Source organism: Taudactylus pleione, unplaced genomic scaffold (genome assembly GCF_031769625.1).
Source record: "Taudactylus pleione unplaced genomic scaffold, aTauple2 ptg000431l, whole genome shotgun sequence".
Taxonomy (NCBI): domain Eukaryota; kingdom Metazoa; phylum Chordata; class Amphibia; order Anura; family Myobatrachidae; genus Taudactylus; species Taudactylus pleione.
The window spans coordinates 3,814,942-3,836,453 of NW_028284833.1; the positions used below are offsets into that span (position 1 = coordinate 3,814,942).

The 21,512-nt window shown below is 43.5% G+C and overlaps 1 protein-coding gene across 3 annotated transcripts in view; it reads right to left on the minus strand.

Annotated features, from left to right (window-relative positions):
* ARAP3 (ArfGAP with RhoGAP domain, ankyrin repeat and PH domain 3) overlaps positions 1 to 21,512 on the minus strand; it is a 194,453-nt gene that overhangs the window by 119,695 nt on the left and 53,246 nt on the right. For all 3 annotated transcript variants that reach the window (XM_088447431.1, XM_088447432.1, XM_088447430.1), the window contains one exon: positions 1,741 to 2,779. In XM_088447431.1, the coding sequence (XP_088303557.1) occupies positions 1,741 to 2,702 (962 nt within the window). In that variant the 5' untranslated portion in view covers positions 2,703 to 2,779. The remainder of the gene's footprint in view (positions 1 to 1,740; positions 2,780 to 21,512) is intronic.

Below are 21,512 nucleotides of genomic sequence, written 5' to 3' on the forward strand. Positions count from 1 at the left end.
GTGCTATTTGTCATTTGTGAAGGAGAGTTCCTCCCACGGGACAACATTGGAGAAGCAGAGTGCCCAATCGGTGAAGGTCGTGGGAAAGCAACATGCCCTGACCGTAGAAGCCTCGGGGACCCAGAATCTCCTACTGGATTCGGTCTCAGAGAAGCAGTAGAAAATGTAGGAGGTACAGTACTCCTTTTCAGGTTTGGTAGTAGTTGAGTTTGATTACCAACTGGCACGGGTCTCACTGGCGCAGCCGTCCTCAACCGTGAAGTGGTCGGTGAAGCAGAGATCCCTACAGGAGCAGGCCTTGGTGATACACCATCTTGTATCCGTCCTGGAATTGGTGACGGTGTGGTCCTCATTTGGGCTGGTTTTAGAGTTGAACTCCTCATCTGCGGTGATCTAAACGAAGCAGCCACTAATCAGGTTTAAAGGCTAGTCACGGTGATGTAAAAATAAACATTCACCCTGCTCTTGCTGCAGCAGTACCTATTGTCCATGCATGTTGGAAATCCTATTCCACCAGAAAAAAAAGTAATGTGGATCTTTCTCCCCAAAGCAGGTATAGCTTGGGTGTAGCTATTGCCTTTAACAAGTTATGTAAAGTCATTATTATAATTTCATCAAGGTCAAGACTTCCTTCAATTGTCTGAGTCCCAGCTGTAATGTGATCTCCACCCTTTCCTTAACCACTGACTCCAGGAAACCATCTAAGACTTGCATGGTTGGCTCCCTCAGTACACTTATCTTTAGGAATCCACAGTTCCCATTGCTAAGACTTATGCAGACTTTGTTTTAACCTCCTCCTATCCGATGTACGGACCATCTTATTCAGTAATATAAGGTCTAAAAATTTTAACGAACAGAAGATCGGGTCACATGGGCAAATTATAATTTTTAATTTTTTTCATTTTATCAGTATGCGGCCAAAAAAATTTTTGAATGACAAATTTTTTGCGTTTGGAAACCATTCCAGTATTCAAATGGTTAATATACAGAACCATCCCTGTTACTGGGCTATTTTCACTGATTATTTTGAATTGGATTTTTGGGGGGTTTTCATTCTCTCTACATAAGCAGCTGCAGCATCCAACACTTACAGTATCTGTATAAACATGTACAACTATAGATATAAATCTTGCATGCACACAAAATACAGTGTTGTATAATAATAATAATAATAATAATAATAATAATAATAAAAAAGAACCTACATGAAATTAGCTGTAGAATTAAATGCCTTACAGTAAACTCAACCCAAAAACTAAAAAAATAACACTTATAGCGGGGATATTCTTAAAAAAGAATGCCCGAGCTGCATAAAATGGAAACCGTGCAACAATTGCAGCTTTTAATATCACTTTTCAAAGGATAGCAATGCAATAAGGCATTGTGCGCGTTACGCAAGGTATACTTGGTAATTATGTCTATTCAAACCAAAAACTTTGATGTTTAAAACACGTTATATGGTTTTTATGCATTTTCCAATTAAAATGTGAACGGCAAATTTTTTTTATTCAGTGTCATTTTTAGCGTTGGCTGACTTTTGTCGAGTCGACTACATAAGAATTCTCTCACAGTTAAGCAAAGGTGTACACTGTAGTGTTTCAAGGTAGCAAGGAATCCATCCCCCATTATAATGTTTTAACATTATCTCTATCACTGCATAAAGTAAATGCAAGTCCCTATTTAATTACATACACCAAAACATCTACTTTATAATGATGTAGTATGAATTATTATACTTACTTTATCCTTTCTGGTGCTGATGCAGTTTCTTGCCTAATCATGTCAAGAGGGTTTAAATGTAGTCGTGGGGCTTCAATGTCTGTGGCACAGCTGAAAGACCCAGTCCTAGGACCAAACCCAGCATAGATCTCATTGGATATCATTGTTAGTGTTTCCTGAGGAGAAGTAGGACTGGTTGAAAAGGAGGTGACTTCCTCTTTGCTTCCAGCAAAGGAAGGTGAAATCGATAACAGAGAGCACTGTATGGTATCCGCTTCCATCTGAAGCATGTGTTGCTGGTAAGACGAGCCAGGCTGTGCTGTTTCTTTGTTCTGACGCACGGGCAAAGAAGAAATGGGATGAAATGGTTTCCCAGCCCCAGCGGATGTATACTTTGGAGTCCCGGCCTCCAGCTCCACCCCTCCTGGCTTCGGCCCCATACACGAATTACAGTTGTCTGGATCCAAGCTGCTTCCTCTTGGAACAGTAGTTTCCTGCATAGAAGACTTTTTAGCGGCAACTGAATGGTTGTCTAAACAAACAGGTGATATGGTAGTGGTCATCACAGCCGGTGTGAACTCTTTATTTACTGTTGCAGTCATTTTATTAAACACCGTTCTAGGTTTTGGCACTGGCCTGACCACGGGTTCTGAAACGCCTATTTTTCCATCTGTGTTATTTTTATTTCCAGCTCCATTGCCCTGTTCATCTCTGCTGTGAAATTCCTGAGAGTCTGCCTTCTCCATGCTACCCGAAGCGGAGATCGAGCTCGTTTCACCAGAAATGTGTCGCAAGCGGCTTATAATCCTCTTTCTGTGGCCAGTGGCACCAACACCAATTTTCTGTAGGACTTCATTGTCCACGGAGAGGATATCTTTTACTCTGTGGTAGCCATGCTGCCTAAAGCTGTCCTGGTACCTTTCAAGATGGATGGCCAGGAGCCAATTAGAAATGTCCAGCTCTTCATCACCGCTAGAAGTCATGGCCACGGTGACCACAAATCAGCCGCTTACCAAAGAAATTGCCAATCCACCATTTTCACACTGTGGGCGGGATCAACCTGGAGAATAAAGAACAGAATTCAGAAGCGAAGTTGTACAATATTTTGATAACTATTGACTATTGGAAAAAAATCACATCATTCTATTTTTGTAATACACTAAACACTGATTTGTGTGTGAGGTACAGTATATCTAGGTCAGAATTTTTTAAATTAGCTATGGGTGCATCACGACCCAGTTATGTAGGCCAAGCATGTCAATAGAAGGTACCAGATCACACAGTGTCAGCACCCAAGCTCACAATCTTATTCTGGACTGCCAGCTCGCACTGGTGCAAAATATAAGGACCTGCAAAAAAAAAGAGGAAGTGTGTTTCAGAGATCCTGGAAGTGAGTAATTGACCAGGTTTTAGGGGGTTAGGGTCCCGGTCGGACCTTCCGTTGACGTACGCTGGGCAGAACTTTGAACCGGGGAGCATGTTCTGAGCCTTCCGCTGGATGGATTTGGACGAAAACTTCACAGAGGGATAACATTGGATCCCAGAAGACCTACTAGGGATTGAGGTGCCGGTCAGACCTGCTGTTGGTGTACGTTGGGCAGAACTTTGACTCGGGGAGCCTGTTCTGAGCCTTCCACTGGATGGGTTTGGATGAAAACTTCACAGAGGGGTGGCAATTGGTCTGGGATGCCTTATTGAGTGGTTGGGGTCCCGGACAGACCTCACGGTGGAGAGTGCAGGGAAGAACTTTAGACCCAGCTACTATAAATATATCAGGAGTGGGGAGCGTCAGGCCTGCAAGCTGTATAAGGCCCGCATAATCATTTGCTCTGGCCCTGCCAAGGCAACCGCAGATGGGACTCAAAAAACAATAAAGCTAGAAGCTTTTTTTCTCCTAGCCTCATCTGGCTAGCAGGGTGCCTAGAATGGCACCCTGCAGCCAAAATCTATGCAGCAGTTCCATAGGGCGCTTCAGACGGTCACACCGCTGCTTTTACAGCTTCCCGGAGCATCCTCAAGATGCTCCAATTGCTGTAATCACTGGCGATTGTGGCCTCTCCGTGTGACGTCACACTGAGGGGCATGGCCTGCATCGGGCCCGCAAATTATATTATTAATACCCAAATATATAAACAAGATGTATAAAATATAATATACAAGATAAATAAATGTACAACTTTTACAAAAGGAGTGCAGCCAAACCAGTACAAGGCACTTTCCTTATACACTTTTCACATCAGTCCCTGGCGGAGAGAACGTACAAACTCCACACACATTGGTCATGACTGTGAACTGAACTCATTCCCTCATTGCTGTGAGGCAGTAATGCTAACCACTACACCATCCGTGCTGCCCTACCAAATATTAAGCACTGCCTGCAAGCCTATGCCTCTCTACGAAGTTACTGCAACTAATAGGGAGGTTAGTGTAAGGGACCCATTCCAGGTACCCAGACCTGGCTGCCAGACCAGAATGTAGATTATCAATGTGGCAGATCTACACTTAGGGCCTGATTCAGAGCCGGATGCAATTAGCGCTCGCTCGTTCAGAAAAAGGGGGTGGCTATTAAAATTAACCATTCGCTCCTTGCGGTCTGTTGACGCCTCCATGTCTGAACGAGCGAACAAAACATGCGGACGTTTATTTGAAAAATACGCCCCCTGGCCGCTCGCATCATACGTCATGTCCGCTATTTATTAGATTAATCGAGTACATCGAACAGCGTATGAACTGCTCGCTATTCTTGTGGTTGGTTTTTCCTACCACTATATTGCGAGCAGTTCTGACTATAAAACAACCAAGTGACGTGGTCAATGACGCTGCTGTATTAATTATGCACACCCATAAAACGCCCGCTTTGACCTTTTAGCACGCCTGCGTTCTGATCTCCACTCCCCGTTTTCAAGCACCTTACCCTGTTACCACCCACATACGCCTCCTCCTGTCACTCAAAATAGCGAACAAATGATTTTTGGCCGCACTGACTGGTTCGCGAATGCGTATTAAAAACCGTACGCATGCGCAGATGTGCGAACATCGCTCGGAACGAGCGTACTGCCGCTTACGAGCGGCTCTGAATCAGGCCCTTAGTGTAAAGTTAGTTTTAAGTAGACATTTCTTGAACAACTATGCTGCCTATTCACTAGGCGATTAAACCTAGCGATTTAAACCTAGCGATTGAGCGATAACGACCGTCGTTATCGCTCAATCGCTTGAAAATCGTGTGCAAATCGTGTAGTACAATGCCCTAAACGACCAGCGATGCACGATCACGACGGTTGTTTCAGTCGTCCTGTTTTGCCCATCAATCCATTGTTATTGGACATCGTTACCATTCAATCGTTCACATTTTCAATGCCGGAACAAGCAACGACCAAAGACCAACGACCTACCATATAAACATATATAGATTTAAATAAAAATTTCAGCCCACTTTTATTAACAACTGGTTTGAAAATTGTTGGTCTATGGTCTATGATCTTTGGTCGTTTTGTGCAATCGTTCACAAATCGTTCATGCACATGAACAATAAATTGATGAATGATTTGTGTAGATCTTTTGATCTTTCATCTTTCAAAGACAAGTCTGCTAGTGGATGGGCAGCTTAAGGATAAGAGATATTAGAATTAAAGCCCAACTAAACTCCAAAAACTGGTACGACTAAAAAAAAAGACACAAGTCCATTAAGTTTAATCATTCACTGAAGTATTGTGAATATTACCTGTGTGTTATGCATTCCTTACACATATACACATGTCAGACATGCAACAGTACAGTGTCAATGTTACAAACAATATCCTTAGTTGTGATGAAGTCTGTAAATATTTAGATCTACTTGTAAATGCTGTATGTATTCCCAGCTATTATTGTTATCCTGTTATTTATAAAAGACTAACATTTATGCACAAAAGTACAGTAGCCCAGTTAGCTTTCAGTTCTTCCCATGTATGTCAGTGTTTCAGTAAAGGATAAGTTCCTCATCGTACCTTTCCCTTACTCAAAGGTAAACCATAGATCATATAATGCACCATTTTTACCAAATTCTGGAAAGGTTCCAGTAATTCGAACTTCTCTGTGAATTGTCCAATTTATTATTATTATTATTATTATTATTATTATTATGCACAAAAGTACAAACCCTCTACATTTGTAAAAGCATGCTATCTCCTGGTGCTTCTAGCTCATCTACCAGTGACATCTAGGAAGTCTCAGACCACCAGTTGGTCGGGTGAAAGATAGTAAAGTAATGGGACTTTGTGGCAAAAAGGGGCGGGGCATGATTTAATGTAAGCATCACGTGACCCCTCACATTTAATCACGTCACCCCTCTTCAGTGGAACACCAGCTGCTTCTGTGTCTCTCAGCAGTTGCATAGTACAGCCCTTATGGTTGACTGCCTTGACAAAGTAATGCAAGCGTATCGCGATGTACCACCATCTGAATGTGCAGCTATCTGTCATCAGGATTATACAGTCTGAGGGGTATATTTACTAAAGTGAGAGTTTTTAGAAGTGGAGATGTTGCTCATAGCAACCAATCAGATTCTTCTATTATCTCCTGGAAGATGCTAGTTATATGTTAAGTAGAATGGGATTGGTTGTTATGGGCAGCATCTCCTTTTTTAAAAACTCTCACTTTAGTAAATATACCCCTTAGAATCTAGCCTGAGAGGGAGCTATTTACACATTACTACATAGGAAAGGTATATTTCCCCTTCAGATACTGTACCTGGAAGTGACGTGGACAGAGGGCAGAAGTGCAGTTTTCTGCCAACACAGTCCACCAAAAAAAGAAAATGACCACCTCACGGGCACGCTTCGCTCGCCACACTTCGGGCTTGGTGGCTCACTACATGATTATATTCCCCCTCTATGCCCAATTGGATGGTAGGGAATGACGCTGGACACTGGCTGATGACATCAGGGTCAATCTACAGAAGGGGATCTAGCTGTTCCCTTACTTACATATATGGTCATGTCTGTGTATAAGCGAATGCAACAACTCAGTAGTCTGATTTCATTTTAACCAACAGTGTGGAACTTATAGTAATACCCTGCAGCAAGTAGTGATATGTGTTAAATAGACCAACTGTAGATGGTGATTGTGGGAACAAGGGCCAAGTTACTGATATAGTATGAAAGCAACAGAGCATCACGCAGATTATATTACATAACCTATTATTGATACAATTGCTTAAGAACATTAGCTGGTAACAAAATATATGATTTGCCACAAACTTATCAAGAAGTACAGACATAAAGTTAAGATAATACAAGAACAACTAAAAGTGATATCTACCTTTTTGTCAAATTTGCCAAGCTCAGGAATGCAAAGCATTGCGGTGCTTGGCCCTTGTAGCTGACGCCATCTCCAGATGACATTACCCATTGTCGCCTAAGGGCTATAGTCCACATAAAATAACCCATACGCTATTTTCACCGCTCACACATGTGTGTACCCATAATGCATCCCACGCTGCTATAGCACACTTACATTCACTTTCTGGGAATGCACAGTGCAAAAATGCTGGCCTCATACTCACTATGCAATAGACCCTTAAAAGCCAAGTATTGATTGACACTAATGCACAAAAATAGATTTGGCCTAGATGTGTGCTACATATTATCCATGTATTTAAAGAGTGAATGTCGTGGAGACTGCTATGAAATCCCCCACCATGCTGAGTTGAGTATATATAGTGCCATTGAAAGGAATTAGCCCTTGGATGTCCTATTTGATTAAACACTTTGAACGGAATTATGGGGATGGTGTTCCCAGCATGGTTATCAAATTCATAAACTATTTGGGGCTTAGGGCCTGATTCAGAGCCGCTCGTAAGCGGCCGCTCGTTCGCTCTGAGTGATGTCCGCACAACTGCGCATGCGTATGGGTCGTAATGCGCAAACCAGTCATTGCAGTCGGAAATCGTGCGCTCGCAAAACAGCGAGGGGCTGCTAATGTGATTGACAGAATGTACCGTTTGTGGGTGGTAACAGGGGAAGGTGCTTGAAAACGGGGCAGTGGAGATCCGAACGCAGGCATGCCAAACGGTCAAAACGGCGTTTAATGGGAGTGCATAAGTAGTAAAGGAGCGTCATCGACCACGTCACTTGGTTGTCTTTTAGCCTGAACTGCTCGCAGTGATAGCGGTAAGAAAAACCTACCACAAGCACTGTGAGCAGTTCAGATGCCTTTCGATGTACCCGATTAATCTAATAAATACCGGAGATGACGTGTGTTGCGAACGGCAAAGGGGCGTCTTTACAAAATAGCGAGCAAATTTTTCGTTCGCTCACTCAGACATAGAGGCGTCAACAAACCGCAAAGAGCGAGCGTTCAATTTAAATGGCCGGCCCCTTTTTTGGAACGACCGTCCGCAAATAGCGTCCGGCTCTGAATCAGGCCCTTAGAACAATACAGGTTGAGTCTCCCATATCCAAAATGCTTGGGACCAAGGGTATTTTGGATATCGGAATATTCCGTATTTTGGAATATTTGCATACCATAATGAAATGTTTTAAGAATAGGGCCCAAATCTAAACACAGAATGCATTTATGATTCATATACACCTTATACACACAGCCTGCAGGTAATTTTATACAATATTTTCAATAATTTTGTGGTTCAAACAAAGTTTGTGTACATACATGAAATTAATTTGTTTCATATACACATTATACACAAAGCCTATAGGTCATTTTATACTTTATTTTTAATGATTTTGTTCCTTAAACAAAGTTTGTGTACATTGAACCATCAAAAAGCAAAGGTGTCACTATCTCAGTCATGCTGAAAATATTCCGTATTTCGGAATATTCTGTATTTCGGAATATTTGGATATGGGAGACTCAACCTATAATAAGTAAAACCAATTTATTTAGTCTTGTCTCATAGGGGCATAATTATGAACGTTATCTTGTGGGAAATCCCCCCAAAACGTCTGTTGTGTTGATTCGCTCAAAAGTTAAGTAGCCCTTAGATACCGTTTCAGACTGCAAAAGGAGCCACCAACACTCAGATTTACTTTCGCATTCCGGAGCATGGAGCGGCATCAGAATATTTGCTTCCGGAATCTTAAGATGGTGTTAGCCCATCGTACCTATGGGCTATTCTTTCTGATTTGTACCCCGTCACCACTACTGATGCATGTGCAGACTGACAGCTGTGTATGAGCAGTAAGCGCACTGTTTCCTTGATTTGCCGATCCTGACCAAAATATGATTGGTATCATCAAATCAGGGATTTTTAACATGAAGAATCTCCCCATTCCCCAACGGATCGGTGATAATCAGCGTTTCCAGTTGGAGCGAGAAATCAGGGAAATGGCCGTCTGATGTACCCTGCATGTGAGAGCTGCTTGTAATTAAATTGAGCGTGGCGTGGTTACCTAACAGTGGTTACCTAATAGTGCCGATTGACTGTGTCTGGTATTTAAGCTCTGTCTTAACACACCACTTCTGCCAGTGATAGTGTTTGCTCCCAGGGTAGCATCCTTGTCCCTGTGCTGTATATTTCTTGTTCTTGTCTCCTGATACAGCTTCTATGATTCCTGGTCCTTGTGCAACATGTTCTGGTTCAGTCTTCTGATACAGCTGCTATGTTTCCCAGTTCCTGGTTACAACTTACTACTGACCCTCCTTCTAAATTTGGCAGGTCCTAGCCGAGACTCCAGTTCGGTTTCCTGGCCAGCCATCCATGTTCCAGTTTCCAGTCTGGCCTCCTGATGCTCAGCATCGAATCCAGTTGGAGATGTAGGCGTCCCATATTGCCACATCTGCAGAGCTATTTCCCTTCATGTTTACTTTCACCGTTGGCCGACATCTGGTGGTTTAGCCTTTGGTGCCTTGGTCTGGTATTCCGCACATCTGCATCCGGTCTGCATCATGTTCACCGTCTGCACTCACCTCAGCTACCAGCATCCACCTAGTGTGGTAAGAACTGTCCAAGACTCACCTTGGGATCTCTTGCCAGATTCACTAGGGGACTCTGGGACCATCTCAGTCGCTGGCTTTACCTGGACTCTGTTTGTGCTGATAGTATACTGTGACTATTAACCTTTACCATGTCTGCCCAATTAAAAAGAGTATTCCTGCATTGTGTTGGGACAGTCACTTATCTACTTTATGCTCTGCAAGTGACTTTCTGCATTTGTTTTTCCTTATTTATATCCTATTCATGCCTACCTACATTTTAAGTTCTGTTTATCCATTGTGAATATTAGCATATCAGTTTCATCTGTTTAAGCTACATTTATTACACACCTTGTGATTTCTGTTACAAACCTAACACCTGTACTGAGGAATGCACCTCTTGATACTTGCTAGGTTTTGCTCTAGTTACAGCTCATCAAACCGTAGTTGTTGCTTTAGTTACACCTCAATGAACTAGAGTTCTAGCTGTCCCATCAGCCTGATCACTACAACAATTACTGAATGGCTGGAAGCTGCACTGGACACTAATACAGAGATAATAAAATATCCTGCATATTATTAGCATGGAAGGTCCCAGCGCAAAACTGGTGGCTAATTGAAAGGCTAATATGTAATTTCCCTATCTTGGGCTGTGCATTGTATGTTCAGTTGCCCCGGGACTCAGTGGTGCTACATAACTTATGTTTGTTGTTACTTTTAAAATATGAATTAGTTGTAAATTATTTATTTTAAATGCAAAAAAAATGTGAATATGTATAAACTGTATGAAACTCTTGATATATTTAATGTTGATACAACAAAGACAATATTTCTGGTAATTGGAGACACCTCTGTAAATGACGCGTGGAAAACATAAGCCTGACGTCTCTGTTTTCTATAAACAAATATAAAATAAAGTGACTTGTGTCTGGACTTATTAAGGCTACTGTAGCTCACTGAAGCTTAACAATCAGCGCAGGAGAGGAGAGAAGCCAGAGAATCTCGTGTCTCCCCAGCCAGAGCATGAGAGAGGTCACCATGCTGCAAAAAACAGAGACCCCACAAGAAAAATATGGGCAGGGGGAAATCTGTAACTCTTAGACATTTCCATCTCTTATCTTGAGTCTACTCTGCTCCCTGATTAACATAGTTCCTCCTACAAATGTGAGACTGCTCACTAGTTATATTAACCCCATGGATAACATTAGCCAGAAATAGTAGGAAATTCAGATTACATTGGACTTCAAACAAAATCAAGATATTGCTGGCTACATTTGCTGGATAATTGTAAGTAGATTAGGTTAATGGCAATCACCTAGGTGTAGTGTGAGTGACCAGTACATAACCAGAGCTCTAGTACAGTAGTGGACCATCATTTCTACATTTGACAGCTATGCACCCTGCCTTTAAGAATATGAATAGATTCTGTCTACCATGGGCTCCATTTAAAAACTAGTCCTAACCCCTTTAGCACTTGTTTATGATGCTAAAAATCGGTTATGACATGGATTCAGCATTTAGCAAACGTCATGACGTCACAGGTTTAGGTGGCAGGGGCGGCATTGAGCAATGTTACAGCACTGTTCATAAAGAAATCTAAAGCTTGGTACACACCTAGCAGATATATCTGCAGATGATGGTCGTTCATACACACTGAACAACCATCATCTGTGTTCTGTGTGTTGGAGGACACCCGCTGGCGTGTCGTACCCCTTCCCTGCGGCAGCTGCTGCAAGTGTACGGGCGGGCGACTGATCGCACGTACACACAGGGGACTGATCGCACTTACACACAGCGTGTGCTGAGCTGTAGCGGAGACTGCTCATGGCTGCTGAGCAGCAGCCACAGCAGTCTCCTATGCCTGTGGGGGGAGCGATCACACTGATCGCGCCCCCCCTGGCTTTGAGCAGGGCTTAGGGGGCCCAGAGCAACCCCATCCCCAGCTCGCAGCGCCACTTCGCGGTGCTGCAAATCTTTTTTTTGGGGGGGGGGAAGGGGGCATGGCCATGCCTCCCACGATTAGGCCACGCCCCCTATTACCCGGGCCTGCCACGGCTCTCAGCGGGCCTGCGTACACACAGCATGATGCCCCAATATATCTGCTGATTGTGTTTGAAAAATGACAGTTAGGAGCTGATTGGTTGTTACGTTATCTCTCTCCAAGCTTTGATAAATCTCCCTCTAAGATTACACTTAGGCACAAGGCTTAAGCTGGGTACACACTTTTTCGATTACAGGCTGATCGGGTAAAGCTGTCCCCATCAGCCGTGCAGTCTGTCCCCAGTGTGACCCCTTGTCAGCTGCCTGAGAGCCGCGTACGCACTGTGCAGACATAACACAGTGTGTACGGGCTTCTATGGAATCGGGAGGTCGAACTGATAAATATTAAACAGTACATAAGATGCGACCTCCCGATCCCAACCGTTGCAGGAGCGTTAAAAGCCGTTTATCGGCTAACGCTCCTGCATCGGGACAGCGTACACACCTATACAATCCAATGGCCGTCCTCTCGATATTGGATGAACGGCTCGATGATTGTATAGGCGTTTATCCAGCTTAAGACACGGTTCAAGCTACGACACTGACTTCTTACGGTGATATCAATGTCCCAAAATATCCCAAACTGAATGAAGGTTTCTGGAACTAAAAGCACAAAAGAGCGATTGTCAGAGGTCCTTAAGCATTATCCCAGTCAAAAAAACACAAGGTTCAAAAAGATTTGTTTGTACATTTAGATTATATCATTTTAGAGTGTGGGCTCTGAAAATCATCGCTCTGTTCAACTGTTTTATGGAGTCTTCTTTAATTCCTCCTCTTTTTGCATTAATTCTTAAGAAAAGTAAAGAATTCAAAATGTACAGTATCTCTTGGCAGATTACAGTTTAATAACGCTTCCAATGCCCTTGTAGCTTGGCCGAATCGCAGGACCTCCTCTTCGAATTTTGTTGTACTTTAAGCTACAAATTATTGAGGACAACATGAGGCTTGCCTATTCGAGAGGGTTCCCAAACTCTGCCATTACAGTCCACGTTTTAAGGATATCTATGCTTGAGCACAGATGACTTAATTAGTACCTCAGTCAATTTGATTTAACTATCTGGATGGCTATCCTTAAAACCTGGATTGTAATCAGGGGGGTATCTATAATGGGTGCAGGGTGTGCGGGGCACACGGGCCCCTGGGTCCAGGGGGACCCCGCAATGCACACCCTGCACCCATAGTATTACTTACCTCTGCGGAGTCCCACGTCGGCGCGGGGGTCCGGAACTGTAAAAACGACTGGAAAATGGCTGCTGCGGCCATTTTCCCGTCGTTTGCGCATGCGCAGTACAGGGAAAATGGCCCGGTGACCTGCGCATACTCTATAGACTCTGGGCGCACTCTAGTGCCCAGAGTCTATAACTCCGGCGCTGGCTGCGCACAGAGAGGAGGGGGCCTGTGTCGGAGACTGCACACGGGCCCAATCCTCTCTAGAAACGCTGTGATGACAGCGTTTGGGAAACTCTTACCTAGTTAATTACCTCCTTCTATCCAACAGTTTTTATGCTTCAACAATCATATCAAATGACAGGTGTCAGTATCTAAGTATTTAAAACGCTGCTTGTCCATGTATGAATATAATTTCACACCCGTTTATGATTTGCTAAAGCAGACTTAGTAAAGTGGTCAGTCTTTAGTTAAGATCCTAAAGAAACATCTATTATACATGGTGGACCCCCATATAACTAATCAATAGTACATTAGAGTATTTGCATATTATTAATCCCAAATATATTTAATGATGTTTGTATTAATAATATTTTGTATAGGTTTCTCTATTTAATACCATTGGTCTATTTAATACCATTGCTACATTCCCCATTATGAAGTTACTATGATGAAATGTGTGGGGGAAGACCTAACGCTGCGTCTGGGAAGGAAAATCCCATTAGTTTACAGCAGCCGGTTATCGTGCTGTAGGGACTTTCCGCAAGGCAACGGAGAACATGATTCTATGTATATAACAAAGCTAGCTTGATCCGTGACTTCAATGAGACAGAGAAGGCCTTTTACATTTGTATTCTTTATTTATTCTGTATTTTAACTATATGAGAATGAAAGATTATTCAGTGATGCACTGTATGACGGGCTCATTTTCTGCCTTGTCCTGCACCCACTGACTCTTAAAAGATTCACAGGACGTAGACCAACAAAGGAATAATATGGGGGATTCTTCATGTCCTGGGGATTAACCAATTGTGGGCAGATAAGCTATTTCCTGTCTATTATATAGTATATTAAATAAGTGTATGGAAATTAAATTACTATATCATGTTAAACAAAGGCCTCTCTGTGTGCTTATTAAATTCCATCGTCAGAACAATTTGTGGAATCACTGCCTGTGCCATTCCCCAGTGTTCAACCCACCTTAACGTACGTAAGGGTCTATGTACTAAGCCCTGGAGAGAGATAAAGTACCAACCAATCAGTATTTAACTGTCATTTTTCAAACACAGCCTGTAAAGTGACAGGAGCTGATTGGTTGGTACTTTATCTCCATTCACTTTATCTTTCTAAAAGGCTTAGTACACTACATAGACCTCTTAGTGTTCTGTTATGGTTATCTCTCCCCCCCAGAGACTACACAAAATAATCCAATAACATAATAAATTGCTTCTCATATGCTACTGCCTTCCTTTAAACTAGGGATGGGTAACCTCAGGCCGGGAGCCGTATAAGGCCCGCGGAATCATTTGGTCTGGCCCTTGGAGCATTTCTCTGCTAGCCTCATCTGTACCCTGCAGCCAGAGTCTATGCAGCTGTGCGGCCTGGAGTGTCCCTAGGACGCTTTAGATGGTCACACCGCTGCCCTTACAGCTCCCCGTAGCATCCTCTGAATGCTCTGGGCGTTGCTGTAATCACCAGCTATTGTGGCTTTGACCTGTGTGACGTCACACGGAGGGGCGTGGCCTGCACCGGGCCTGCAAATAATGTTATATCAAAATGGCCCTCAGCAGATAAAAGGTTCCCCACTCCTGCTTTAAACTTACGTTTTGAACACATTTTTGAACAACAGGATATAATACTTTGGGAGAAGGGGAGAATATTGGCCCTCATTCAGAGCCGCTCGTTAGCGGCAGTACGCTCGTTCCGAGCGATGTTTGCACATCTGCGCATGCGTACGGTTTTTAGTACGCATGCGCGAACCAGTCAGTGCGGCCAAAAATCGTTTGTACGCTATAAAGCGAGTGCCTGCTATTTTGAGTGACAGAATGAGGCGTATGTGGGTGGTAACAGGGGAAGGTGCTTGAAAATGGGGAGTGGAGATCCGAACTCATGCGTGCTTAAAGGTCAAAACGGGCGTATTATGGGTGTGCATAATTAATACAGCAGCGTCATTGACCACGTCACTTGGTTATTTTATAGCCAGAACTGCTCGCAAATTTGTGGTAGCAAACACCAACCACAAGAATAGCAAGCAGTTCATACGCTGCTCGATGTACTCGATTAATCTAATAAATAGCGGACATGACGTATGGTGCGAGCGGCCAGGGGGCGTTTTTAACAAATAAACGAGCGTATGTTTTGCTCGCTCGTTCAGACTTAGAGGTGTGAACAGACTGCAATTTGCGAACGGATCATTTGAATAGCCACCCCTTGTTTTTGGACGAACGACCGCAAATAGCGAACGGCTCTGAATGAGGGCCATTGACTGGTAGCAAATGGAAGTGATGTACAGAAGGGGTGAAGACAATTTTTTTTTCTTTATTCCCACTTGATAGTAAGATTACAAATTTTGTTACTTTCTGATTATTTGTTGTTGTAAAAACAACAGAACTTGTCTTTGCAACAAGAATATGGACCGTAAATAACGCCGGTATGCATGATTAAAAGCTCAAAGGACAGCACTCCCGGTAAGAGCTGTGCTTTGCGATAGATGAACTTACGGGTTTATGACGCAGGGGTTGCTGGGAGAGATCCGATTGGATCCCTCAGAGGGCGTTGCAAATAGAAGCCCATAGACTTCTATTGACCCTACGGCAACCACAGACTACTGCCTAGAGCAGGGGTGGACAATAAACAACCCTCCAGCTGTTGTTGAACTACACATCCAATCATGCTTTGCAACAGTTTTAGCATGACCAATACCAAAACTTTGGCAGGGAATGCTGGGATGTTTAGTTTTACAACAGCTGGGGAGCTGATTGCCCACCCCTAGCCTAGAGTCTACTGCTTCGTCAGTGCGCTGCCGGCCGCCGGAGAGAGAGGAGGGGACCCCGGATGGGAAATGAACAATGACCTCCTCCTCTCTTAATATGCCCCTGGATGCATCCCGCCCTATGTGCGGTGGTAGATATGAGCGCAGACTGCTGTCATAACTTTTTAAATAATTTAGAAATAACTTTGTGAATTACATAACAGAACAATTTCATTAAAAAAAAGGCTAGATATGGCTGTCATAAGAAATACAAAATAAAGTAAGTAAAGAACTAAAACAAAAAAATATTTTATGATAACAATAATAAAAACATAGGCACTATAAGGAACAGGCTAGATGAACCAATCAGTTTTTTTCTTCTAGCGCATAATATATCTCCAAGAAATTCCCTAAACTTCACATATCCTTCAAAAAAGCTAGGTACACACTGTCAGATTTTCTGGACGACAAATGGTGCAATTTTTTGGTGAATCCAAAGCCTCAACATCTGTGTCCTGGTGTGTGGCCTGGGGGGCAGTGACGCGATTCGCGCTGAATCGCATCTTATTAACCCATCACCCCACTACACAATACCTGTTTTCCCGGCAATGTATAGCATGGACAACGGCCCCTGCACAGTTCACCTTTACGACCGCCACACCACCTCTGTGCCGATCTGGCTGCCCCATCCCAGAGAAGGGGGCAGCAAGGTCGGCAAGTATGGCCTACACACTATACAATACATCCATCCGGCTGATCACCAATTATTGGCAAATTGGCCTAATAATTGTATAGTGTGTACCTAGCATTACAGTCAGCAGCACTGATTTTTCCTTCATCCAAATCAGCTCTGCAAGGGAGATTACGGTGAGGAAGAATAATTCATCTTTAATTACAAATGATAAATGACCACAATATTATGGTTCACAGTGAGTCATGGTGAGTCTGGCAGTTCTGTGCTTTGTATACATATGTCATCAGTGATTGAGGTCAGTAACCTTCAGCTAATGGAAAGAACAAAGGCTGATCATCCATCTACAATGGGTATGTGCACTAATGCTGGAATTTAAAGATAAGAAGACTGACTTGTTGATGGATTTTAAACAATGCAGTGATACTGCATGTCCTGGTCCGTCACAGACAATACTACCTATAAAACAGAGAATAAAACAAAGAAACAATCCACACTAGTTTCCCTAAGTACTCTTGTGAGCAGGGGCGTCTTAAGAGAGGAGGGGGCTCGTGTGCATTCTCCATGCAGGGCCCCCTCCTCTCTCCCTGGCAGCCAACTGACGCGGCTGGCTGGCCACCACAGAACCAGTAGACTCTGGGCACTAGAGTATGCCCGGAGTCTACTGCGCATGCGCAGAACGCCCGAAAAAAGGCAGCGGTGGCCATTTTCCGGTGTTCTGTGCAGCGCTGACACCCGACGCTGGACCACGGACAGGTGAGTTTTAAATTATATGGGTGCAGGGTGTGCGGTGCGGGGCCCCCTTGGACCCGGGGGGCCATGTGCCCCGCACACCCTGCACCCATTATAGATACACCCCTGCTTGTGAGTTTCGCTATGAATGATTTACATTAAGTCTTCCCTGTGAATCTACCCAGTTATTTAGCAACTGCACCTTTGCATCTGTGGGAAAAACAACAATGGATCTAACAATAACGGTATTAAATTCACAAAATACATAATACAAATATTTCATAAACACATAATAATACAACTGTGGACAACTCCATCAATCTGTGATTGAATATGCCCAGACATGTCCAAAAATCATATTAACTGATATCCAAATGTCAACATTTAGAATGTTGACATGGACAAAATGGACACAATGTCGACAGTAAGGATTATGGTTAGACTGTGTCTACGATTAGGGTTAGGCTGTGGTTAGGGTTAGGCTGTGTAAACGCTGTGGGGCACATGGCACAGTTTGTACGCTCAAACGGCTGACTAGCCGATATGCCAGTTCAATCTGGCCTCTGAAGACGGCATCTGAACTGCCAGTGATCTACACAAGGATTGCATAGTATGTACAGGAGAAAAGATTAATTGGATACAATGCTCCGACATAGGGGCATATATTCAATTAGACGCGAAAAGTCCTGTACTTTTCGCATGCCGGACTTTTCACCAACATCGCTGGTTTTCCATGAGAAAAAGTATCACGCGCGTCCCCGCTTATCCCCGTATTCAATTAGAAATCAGCGAAACGGGACCCGGCGAAACTGTAATGCGAAAAGTATTGTCAGATTCGGGGAAATCAGCCTGACACCCCCAAAAGATGCACTGACATTGGGGATAACTATAGATACCCCCGAATAGGCCTGCTGAAGGTTTTTGGGGCATTATCTCAATAGCTGCTATTTAGCGTATTTGCATAAGTGAAGAAGAATAGCCTTTACCAGTGTTTTTTTGGTGAATATAAGTAGTCCCAGCAAATTTGGGGCACATGACAATGGGTGCAAGCATATTTTAAAGTTGCTAAGTGAAGTTTTAAAAAACGTAAAAACACCTTCCGCAACCACCTGCAAACTTAAAAACACCTGGGGCCTACTTGGGGGCCCCCTTGGAGTCAATTTCGCTAGTTTTTAAGTTTGTCCCCCAACTTTGGTCTTTTTCATCCCAAAAATGAAAGTACTTTTTGGGGTGATCTAAAGAATTTTTTAAACTTTTTTGTAAGCAGTTTACCTTTGGGGGACTGTCCCAAGGGTGCAGGGTTTTTTTCGGAGGTTTGCACGCCAAAACCCCAACTCTGCACTTTTATTCGACACCTATTCATAGGCGAAACTTTATCGCACATTCCAATGCATTGGGTTTCGGCTTCGGGGAAATGTCTCCGGAATTGAATACAGAGGAAACTTTTTGCATGGCGAAATGATGTCGCTCGCGATGCTTTTTCGCAGAAAACGGCTTTTCGCACCTTATTGAATACGGCATATAGTGTGTATGCACTATATCGCGTGTTCTGGGATGAAGGTAAACTGGAATGATCATGTGTACCCGGCCTTAGTCGAGCATGTGCATCTATTAAGACTTCTGTATCGAACTTAATATAAATGACATTTTACAGCACAAAGCTCTAAAACACCCAACAAATCAAAATAAAAGGTCCCTTACCAAATTGCCTGCGTGTTGCAGGAACTGGCAAGATCCCGGCTAGTTAGCCCCTTAAAATAACAAACCTATAAGTCAGACACTTTTAGAAGGTAGTGGATGAGGCATCACCCGGAGAGGAGATATTAAATGTCGGTAAGTATGGGATGAGTTTGTACATACAGAACTATAAACCAAACATAAAACAGTAATAGGACAGGTACACATGGAGATCTGGGTACCAAGCATCACAAAGTTGTTTTATAAAGTCACCAAAATGCAGCTGTGACAACAGCCTTAAAAGTTCCTCATTTGTGGGTTTATTTAATCATATTACAGGAGAATAACACACAATTTTGTAGCCAAAAGCAGAACAAATTTAATAAAAGATGTACTTTAGTTTGAGTTCTAAAGATGAATGGAAAGGTATGGGATACCCATAGTATCTATACAATGTAAGGCATCACTTAAGAGGCTTATTATATACACCTTAATAAATGACTGTTTATTATTGTTCTACTCTATTACATGTGGCTCGTACGTGACTGCTGTTCATCTCATCACATGTATTTTGCATGCAGCTATAAACAATGGGAGACATACAAAGCATAAAGCCCTTATTCTTTAAGTACTAACTGAATTTATTCTATGGGGTTATATCAGAGAATGCATTGATTTTTTTTCTTTGTAATAAATATGTTTATATGGTCTGCAGATAGTGAAATTAGGATTTCTATCCTCATCCTCTGTCATATTATCCCCTAATTACTGTATGTTTATAGAAAAACTCCACTAAAATGATAAAGGACCTGTTCTCAGTGTTGTACGCTATTCCGATATTCACACATTTGAGTGATTATCGGTGGTCTAGGCATGTGTCACAGGCGCAATGCACACGCGCGGTGATTGAATTAAGATTACAGTTACAGTGAGGATTCATTGATTGACAGGAAGCGAACGTTTTGTGGGAGGTATCAGAGAGAGACGCTTGAAACGGGGGGGTGTACCGTCCTTTTTTGGGGCGTGTTTGGGACTGGGGGCCTGATTCAGACCCACTCGTGAGAGGCTGTCCGCTCGCAAGTGGGTCGATGTTCTGCACTGAGCATGCGCACGATGGAGGGTGCTCCGTCGCGCGCATGCGCCAGACGCGACGAGCGAAGGACTTTCCTTCGCTCGTTGTGTCTGATCAAAGGGGGCGTGCTGTCGATGTTGATTGACAGCACGCCCCCTTTGGTGGGCGTGCCGGGGGCGTGCCTCCCTGACGGGGGCGTTCCTAAGGAAACGCCTACCGTCAGAAGCCGGCCCACTGACATCACTAGTGATGTCAGTGGGAGTGATTTTGGCTCTGATAGAGCCAAAATCACTCCGGGCCTTGCGGTTGAAAACCTCAACCGCAGGCTCCGGCTCGCAGTTTCGATGGTCGCGAAGGTCAAGACCATCGCGGCCATCAAACTGCACGCTCGTATAGGCTGTGGGTGGTGACCCACAGCTATACGAGCGTCCAGGGGGACGCTCCATAGTTATGGAGGACGGCCCTCATTCAGAGCGTGCGCTCTGCTCAGAGCGTACGGCTCTGAATGAGGGCCAGTGTCTGCTTTCCTATACCCAGATAACATAACTCTGACGTCTCAGTTGCGGCGGTCATTCTGAGAGGAAGGGTACACAGCCATTTTATGCTGCAAAGGCACTCGAACATAGGCTCCAACATTGTGAGAGTCAGCAAAGGGCAGAGGGGTGGGCAATGTCACAGAGTGGGCGTGTCCATGTCACAGAGTGGGTGTGTCCATGTCACAGAGTGGGTGGTGCCTAGCATTTTTCAGAGCCATGTAGAGCAGCAGTGAATTGAACAGACCTCCCAACTGGAGAGCCCTCAAACTGGAACTGTCCAACCGAAACTGGGGCACCCGAAAGATATGACTTGAATTTTTACCAGTCCTGGGAGATTAGTTCTCATCATATACTTTTAATGGAATGCATTATACAGTTGCACATTTATGGAGAAGCATAATTCTAGATACAATTACTATATAAAAAGCTTCAGACACACAAAAATGGCAAATGTAATACAGCTATTGCTGATGTCATCTGCCTCTGAACCAAGGCATATTGCTGTGCACTGCAGAAAGGATGACCGCAGAAAACTCTTGTCTGTATACTAACTTACTGGAGCCACGATTAGTAGGGAGTGTTGTCTCTGTGAGTGGGGAAGAAAATATGACCAGAAAACTCTGATTAGCATCTGCTTGTCCTTCACATTGGGCGTCAGCCAATCAACGTTCACTGAACTGAAGTCTGTTTAGCAGCTCTAGATATCCATAAATAACAGGTAGCTCTAGGTAGTCATAAAGAACAATAGGGGGCAGATGTACTAAGCTCTAGAAAGTGATACATTGGAGAGTGATAAAGTTCCAACCAATCAGCTCCTGTCATTTTTCAAACAGCCTGTAACATGACAGTTAGGAGCTGAGTGGTTGGTAGCTTATCACTCTCCATTTTGTCACTTTCCAGAGCTTAGTACATCTACCCCAATGGATTGTAACATACTAAGCAGACTGTATTAGTCGTAATAGGTCGTCACATCCATTATAAACTTCCAGCCTTAAT